Here is an 8580-nt window from a genome sequence, read left to right as displayed (position 1 = left end):
GGCGCTCTCTTGCGTCAGAGGCCAAGATCTTGTTTGGGTCACTGAGCGAGTGAAGTAGTAGTAGTAGTACAAAAACGCAATGTATTTTAAAACTTTGGAGAAAGCCTTCAGATTGGGTAAGGTAACCTACACCTACTGTACTTAGGTACCTATTACTTACCCTAAGTAGGTGTCTAAGTACACTTTTGTTACTATATGCATTATTTTATTATACGCAGATAATAAAATAATGCAAAATAATGAATCTGGCAGCCCAACTCAACCTCCACCTTACAAAAGGGCACGGCCGTAATACGAGTATTCTGTAGTTACCACCCTAATGTACGATTCCCCCGACTGGCTGGAGTCAGGCCGCACCGGAGCGCATTTTTAATGTGCCTATATATTATATGTATATCGCAGAAGCGATAGAATCCGTCCGGAGGCGTCTCCGCGTCCGCGAGCAGCCGACCGGCTTGCGGCCACATAAATGTGAAATGCGATCCGACTCCGCCCGTTCGGTGGAAGTCGTAGTAGTCGTACTTAAATCTAAATATCTAAAAGAGGTCAGAGTAAATGAAATAACTTAATAATGTTTTTGTGTATTTGCAATATGAGAAAACTTAAAAAACTAACGCTGCATCCATAGATCGCTAAAATACAAAACACGCAAAAATAACTCATTGTTTTAAACATTCGAGTGTCGTTGTATGGAGTAGGTTCCCAACTTGAGCCCTTCTATGTCCTCCGTGGCAGGATGGCTGTGCCCAGCAGCAGCATGCTTAGGTATAGGCGCCGTGTTTGATGACAGACTTGTGCATGTCATCAATCTATCTTCAAAGCCAGCGGTGCAGCAACTAGCCAGCCACAAGGAAGATATGTTGGGGATTATCATGAGATCTTCAGTCTTCTTTGTAAAGATGGTAGCTTATTTGCCAACACTTTCGGGTAATCTCAATTATCTTAAAAAAACACCAATCATTCGTAAGGAGTGGTATTTAATTATTAGGTAGGTAATTATCTTTAGATATATTATGTGCCTTTGGAAAGCACAGCGTCGCATTATGAAGATGCTATGTGATAACTCACCTGTTGTCAGATATTTTCATTCGATTTCTGAACGATCTTCGGTTTCCCGAACGAAACTGTCTGTCAAATGTCACCAGTAGGCGCGAATCGCGACCTAACTTGTCATTGCGTGTGTAACTCGCCGCCATTAAAGATTTAGAATATTGAGATTGTTAAAAAAGGTGATTAAAATGAGTGAGGATGAGCGCGAAAGGGGCACGAAAACGGCCTCGGAGGCTGATTCGATGTCTGACTCGGAGTCGGAACCTGAATACCCACCCTCTCGGGGCAAACGGAGCATCAGCGACCCACGTGTTGATGCCCTCATGGGCCAGGTCGGCTACCTGACCCAATGTTTGCAACATATTGGCGGCTCGTTGTGGCCTCCTGTACTAGCACCGCCGCCACCACCGCCACCACCACCGCCGCCGCCGCCGCCATCGTCGCTTCCACCACCACTGCAAGTGGACGCTTCCACTGCGGAATTCCTAACGGTCCCGTCAGGTAGCGCTAAAGAGCTAGTTTTCGGAAAACTTGAGAGCGACGTGGATAAAAACAAGATAGTTAAAGAGGCAATACCGGAGAGAGTTGCAACAATTAAGGCTCTCCAACATTTTGGCCTAACCTCTTGGAGGGACGTCCGGTACGCCAAGGCACTGCAAAACTTTACAGCGACACCAGCATTCATGGACCTGAAGGTGAACGAGGAACTTTGTCGTTTCACAAAAGAGAAGGATTATCTTCTCGGGACAGAGAAGGTAATGGCAGGTTTGTCAAATGCAATCTTAGAGCAACGAGAGCTGGTTCGTACAGGCCTTCAAGAGGTCATTGATTGGGCATTTAAATGTCCACAGGAGCTAAACCCAGACATTTTATTCAAAAGGCTGGCTGAAAGATTTAGCAGTGGTTCAGCATATGAAAAGTGCGTAGAAGATAGCTTAAAGGTAATTTGTGGGAAGCGGTCAGAATGTATTGACACCAGAAGAGAAAGATTGTTACAAGAAATACATGATAAGAATATTCAGAGGGCAATGAGGAGTATCCCGCCTACTGAGGAATACTTATTTGACAGGCAGAGCCTTTCCCAACTGGTTCAGTCGCTGGGCGGACCTGCTGCATGGCTAAACACGCTGGCCATACACAAGAAGCCCTCACTGAAAAGGAAATCTACTGAAACCCAGCAGAGCACTTACAAAAAACCAAAGAAGTTTTTTCAGAAAGATAATGGAGATAAAGGAAAAGGAAGAGGAAAGAGATCTAACTTTCGTGGCAAACAACAGAGCCACTCCACTAAGGAGGAAAAATGACTATATGGATTTCAAAGGGGGATGTCTGGCAGGGTTTCAAGAAAGATGGAGGGAGCTTGGAGCCAACAAATTTGTTATCAGGGCAATAACAGCATCCCGCATCCCTTTTATTCAAAAGCCTCCTTTGGTTTTTCCAACACATTCTATAGTAAATCGATTTGCAACCAACCCATCCAAGCAAATGTCAGAGGAGATAGAGAAGTTGAAGCAATCGGGTGTACTGACAACTCGTACCAGGCAGAATCCATGTTTCTTGTCAAAGATGTTCCTGGTAAAGAAGAGCGATGGGGGTGTAAGACCCATTTTCGACCTCAGAGGTTTGAACAGGTATGTCATAACAAAGCCCTTTCATCTAATCTCCCATGCGTCAGTACCAGATTTCCTTCAGCCAGCAGACTGGCTGGTGAAGTTGGATATTTCCCAGGCATACCTGCATGTTCCTATAGCTCAGGCACACCAGCGTTTCTTATGTGTCAGCTATCTAGGAGAGATACTTCAAATGACTGCCCTCCCTTTTGGCCTCTCTTCAGCGCCCCGCCTCTTTGCAGGGATAACTTGCTGGGTCGCGGAGACTCTACGCAAGAGAGGTTGCCGTGTACTGGTCTATCTGGACGACTTCCTCTTGGCCCATCAGGACCGGACAGCATTGTCCATCCAGGCCTCGGAGGCTGTGGAGCTTCTCGGATCTTTAGGCTGGAAGGTCAACCTCAACAAGTCAATACTGACACCCACTCAATCAGTAGAGTACCTAGGAATTCTTTGGGAGACAAGATCCAATCGGATGGGTCTAACAAGACAAAAGGAAGAAACAATAGTACAGCTGCTTCAGAAGCTAGGTTCTCGGAGAACCTGCAAGCTCCGGGAGTTGCAACGCCTTCTGGGGCTCCTGAACTTTGCTTGCTTTGTGGTCCCAAGAGGACGACTTCATTGCCGTCACTTACAAATATTTTCTCGCACCTTCAGGAAGGACACCCGCCACATGCGAGACATCCCTGGCCTAGCGCTCAAGGCGATACAATGGTGGCTCGGAGCCATCCATCAAGCAACAGTACCAATGCACCTACCTCCAGTGCAGCACTTCCTCTCTACGGACGCGTCCGGAACCGGATGGGGCGCACATCTAGACAGGCTGACACTTGCAGGGACATGGAACAATCGCCAAAGGTTCTGGCACAGCAACAAGAAGGAGATGTTTGCAGTGCTATCAGCCATAAAGGCTCAGGGGCACACCTTGAAGAACTCACATGTCCTTTTGCAGACCGACAACCAGACACTGATTGCCTACATTCGAAAGGAGGGAGGAACAAGGTCGATAGGTTTACTGAACCTCACATTTCAACTACTGGCTATGGTAGATCGGTGGAACATAATGCTATCAGCACAGTACCTGCCAGGCAGATACAACACAATAGCAGACCGCCTGTCGCGGAGTCAGCCCCTACCAGAGTGGCACCTGCTTCCATCAGCCACCTCGGAGGTGTTCAGCCTATGGGGCAAGCCCGATATCGACCTATTCGCGTCAAAAAGATCGGCGGTCGTCGCAAGATACGTCAGCATAGACCCAGCAGATCGTGGAGCAAGTTTTATCGACGCATTCAGTCAGAACTGGGATTACGACTTAGCATGGATTTTCCCTCCGCCAAACTTGATACCACGAGTGTTGACGCACTTAAACAGTGCTCGGGGCACGTACTTGTTAGTAACGCCGGATTGGACACAACCATTCTGGAGGGCAGACCTGCAATCACGAACGACAGAGGACCCTCACAAGATACAGAGATTGGAGGAGGTATTGATAGATCTGACAACAGGCCGAACCCCACCAATGGTAGGAAAACTAGCACTTCGGATTTGGAAAGTTGGGGGTGGGGCCAGAAGATAGCAACATGGTCAGAGGAAGAAAAGAATTTGCTGAAGAAGGGTTGGAGGAAATCAACCATGAATACATATATACCTGCCATTAGACGATGGAAAAGATGGTGCACAGAAAATAAGGTTGACTGTAGAACACCAAAAGCAGAGGAAGTAGCTCAGTTTTTAGCTAAGACCTACACTGAGGAGGGTCTCTCTTACAATTCTATGTTACTGCAAAAATCAGCAATTTCTACATATTGTGGACAAGCAGCAGAGGTCTTCTCTAGTTTTTTAGTTAAAATGGCTTTGAAGGCTATTCAAAATTCCAGGCCAATACCGCATAAGCCTCCTATTTGGGACTGCAGAAGAGTGTTAGATTGGCTCAGTAACACTCCGGCTGAGGACACCTTATTTGAATCAGCACGAAGAGCAGCCACCATACTACTATTAGCTTCGGGTCGCAGGATACATGATCTGACACTGCTGAAGATATCAGATACCCAATATAGGGACCTCGGGGAGACTATTCAGCTCTGGCCTTCATTTGGTTCTAAGACTGACAAGGGCCCAAGGCGACAGTCAGGATGGGAATTAAGACGCCACATTTCTGAGGGCATATGCCCAGTGACATGGACCCGGAGGTATGTGGAAAAGAGCCAGGAGAGAAGGAGAGGTGAAAACATCAGTAGTTTATTTATTAGCATTCGAGGTACAGTCAGACCGGCATCCCGGACATTAATTGGAGGATGGGTGCGTTCAGTACTTCGAGATGCAGGCATAGATGCCACACCAGGCAGCTGTCGCTCAGCGGTAGCGTCTTTAGGTTGGCTGGAAGAGCGCCCTATAGAAGAGATCCTACAAAGAGGTAACTGGCAGAGCCATAATACCTTTACCAAGCACTACTGCCGAGAGATTTCAAAAGCACAGGAACGCGATATCTCTGATATTAATCTGTTTGAAAACTTTGTTAGTATTTAGTTTGATTGTTACTGTCATGATTGATTGAGAATCGAATAGGCTCGTTCTCAGGTAAATTAATTTCTATGAGAAATAAGACCGTTATATTTTTAGTTCCTGTTATAGGAGTAATAATTTTAGTTCAAGACTCGTGAGAAATAGAGTCATGCTTTAAGTTGATTTGTTTTGTATGTTCAATACATTAATAAAGGTTACCCTTTCTAATCTGTTTCTGTTCATTCTAATAAAGTATTCATCATTGCGTGTGCAGTTGTCACCAGCAGATAACAAACACGTCTTCATAATGCGACGCTGTGCTTTCCAAAGGCACATAATATAAACGTTTTACATAACAATAAAACGATTATTATGTGCCGAGAGAAAGCACAGCGTCGCAGGAAGGTCTTCCTGGTGAAGTCCGCATTGACAAGTTAGGTCGCGATTCGCGCCTACTGGTGACATTTGACAGACAGTTTCGTTCGGGAAACCGAAGATCGTTCAGAAATCGAATGAAAATATCTGACAACAGGTGAGTTATCACATAGCATCTTCATAATGCGACGCTGTGCTTTCTCTCGGCACATAATAATCGTTTTATTGTTATGTAAAACGTTTATAATAATGTACTCCAACTTGTAACGACAAAGCGAATCAAATTATGATTGACACATTGACATTTCCGACTTCAAAATAATATTTGCTATTTCTTTAATCTTAATACTGCGAGAAGGAGACAAAGTTATCGTGACTAGGGACGTTCCGTTTCTAAAGCTGACTATTCATTATTTTTCCGATTATGTTAGTACCGATTCAGTGTTGCCACGAAAGAAAAGTTTGTTCCAAGTATAAATGGCCACACTGGCTAAGTCGCGCGCGGGATGGCTCTCTCGCGTGGAATTCTTTTCTCGATCTGCCAACATATGCTACCAAAATCGAGAAACTGACAGGTCGAGATAGAAATTTGTGACACGCGACTGTTGTTTCTCGCGGCGCGAGTTATCCCGCGTGTAATCATGTGCTAGCCGTGCAGTTTAAGTCAAAATAAATAAATGATAAGGCGATCTCGCATTGCCTTATTACTAGCCAGAAAATGGCAAACGCTCGAAATAAAGCAATTGTGCGAGTCAATACACCATAAGTATGGTTCATGTCATCCACGATGACGCGCAGTTTTGTCAAATCTAAACGTTAATAACATGACAATACTAGTCAAGGCATGCGTCTTCGTGAATGATACGATCTATGTATACTAAGCTTACAAAATTGGTACAACAACTTTACAACAAAAATAGCTAATTAAACTGTTCTAATTTTAGTTAGTATCTTAAAAACGCAGCTTATGGCGACCGGCGCAAAAGCGCCTTTCCATATAAATGTTGTCCTCATATTTATCTCATTGAAAATATTTTGACACAATTTGATGTATATCAACCACAGCTATGCACTTTCGTTTGATTTTTTCGAATTTTAAATCTCATTGGATTTCACGGGCCTATAAGTCCCGGTCTTTTGATAGGCTTGCGTAGAGATATAGATCTAACACGTAGAGCTTGGAGAGCTTTTATGTCATGTACAACGCCAATAGACACCCATGTACCGGTCACAGCAGGCATTGGGACTATTGTAGAAAAAGTGAACGGTATAACCGTCTATGGATTGAAGTTTGGGTGGTCAACGAGACTGGGTTATTGCAAAGATGGCTGGACAACTGCCATAACAATGTTTTCACTAGTTATCGAGGCAGGCGGTGACTCACCGCGCACTTGATGGGCCCCTGCAACTGTCGTCGTGAAGACGACCAAGAGTAACACCGGTGTGAGCGGCTCAGGGGTGTCGAGAAGTGTATGCCGCTTTTTACCCAGTGGCTGATAACAACCACTATGCCAACTGGCGTCTTGTGCAATTTATCACTTTCACCCCAGGCCCATTTAGCTCTAATACCTCGTTTACATTCAGCCGAAGTGGGCAGGACGAGTGTGTAAACACGATACGTCTCATGCCACTGCCATTGCTTCTCGCGCTGCCCGGCGCTTCCCAAAATGGCGGGTTTTTGTGCGGAAGTCAAAGGACCGGCACACAGTCGATCGAAATGACTAAAAAATGGACATTTGCATTTTTTGTTAAAACCCCTATTTTAAAAAATGCTTTTCAGTTGAAAATGATGTAAGGAATAAAAAATGTTACATAAAAATTTTCAAAATAAGGCAAGAAAACCGTTACCGATCCCGCTTTCTAACCTTTAGAATATTATTCTCCTACTTAAAAACAGTAGAAAATAGTAGTAGTAGGTTCCCGTTTTTTTTATAGTCCAGTCAAAAGTCAGTAAAAAGCAACATTGTGCAATATGTCTTCGTTTGTTTTGGTTCGGCTACATTTTCTAGAATGATGCTCCCTCACATTGCGAAAATCTTTGTTTCTTGCTTCTGATGCTTCTTCTGACATCTTTCCGATGGGCAGCATACCGAAATGTTCAATTATGTCATTCTAAAACAATTGTATGTAATGTTTGTATTTAAATGTAATTTTTAGCTATTTTCTAGTACAAAATTGTTTTTATCTTTATCAAAATCTCAAAAATATGTCGTATTTACACTAAATTATTATTAATATATCGTTAAACTGTTGAAAATAAAAAAATAAAACGCTAAGAAAAATGTTGTTTTTTATTGACTTTTGACTGGACTATAAAAAAACGGGCACCTACCGAGATAAGCTGTTTACTATTTTCTACTGTTTTTAAGCAGGAGAATAATATTCTAAAGGTTAGAAAGCGGGATCGGTAACGGTTTTCTTATAATAAGATACCAATTTTTCAGTTTCATACAAAAAAAAAAAACAGATTATATTTTTTTCTGCTTTAAATAAGCCTTATTTTGAAAAAAATTATATAACATTTTTTATTCCTTACATCATTTTCAACCGAAAAGCATTTTTTAAAATAGGGTTTTTAACAAAAAATGCGAATGTCTATTTTTTAGTCATTTCGATCCACTGTGCGGCAGCGCAAGCGGCAGTGCGTGTTAAGTTAACATTCTGCTCCGTCGCTTATTACTCGCCGAACGTCTGGAGGAGAAAGACGTGTGTTGGTCGTTTTTTACGATCGTTAAAAATAATACCCGGTATAATATACAAAATACTTAAATACATAGAAAATTAATTATTACAAAAAAAAATATTAGGTACTTACAAAGTTCTATTACGTTGGATAGATATCATCCACCATCGTCTACGACGAACTTTCTTTTTTTGTATTCGATATCTTTTTAAATATTGAACCTAATTGCGTATCGCAAAAAGACACAGCGCGGTCGCTGTAATTATTTCGACGTCTGCCATTGCCGAAAGTTGAAAGCGGACTGAGTGGTAAGCCAGTATGTAAGCACACACTCCTCTCGATCCTGCTGCAGTAGTATTT

General features: G+C 43.1%; 1 protein-coding gene across 1 annotated transcript; it reads left to right on the top strand.

Annotated features, from left to right (window-relative positions):
• The first annotated feature begins 2616 nt into the window (after positions 1-2616).
• Positions 2617-4236, top strand: LOC133519503 (uncharacterized). The gene has a single exon (XM_061853507.1). The coding sequence runs from the start codon at positions 2617-2619 to the stop codon at positions 4234-4236; it is 1620 nt and encodes a 539-aa protein (XP_061709491.1).
• Positions 4237-8580: the final 4344 nt, after the last annotated feature.

This window comes from Cydia pomonella, chromosome 7 (assembly GCF_033807575.1).
Source record: "Cydia pomonella isolate Wapato2018A chromosome 7, ilCydPomo1, whole genome shotgun sequence".
Lineage (NCBI taxonomy): Eukaryota > Metazoa > Arthropoda > Insecta > Lepidoptera > Tortricidae > Cydia > Cydia pomonella.
This window is presented reverse-complemented; position numbering and strand designations above follow the sequence as displayed.

Bases quoted from the DNA above. Each gene is read 5' to 3' on its own strand.
- LOC133519503 (XM_061853507.1), top strand. From the start codon at position 2,617: ATGTTCCTGGTAAAGAAGAGCGATGGGGGTGTAAGACCCATTTTCGAC.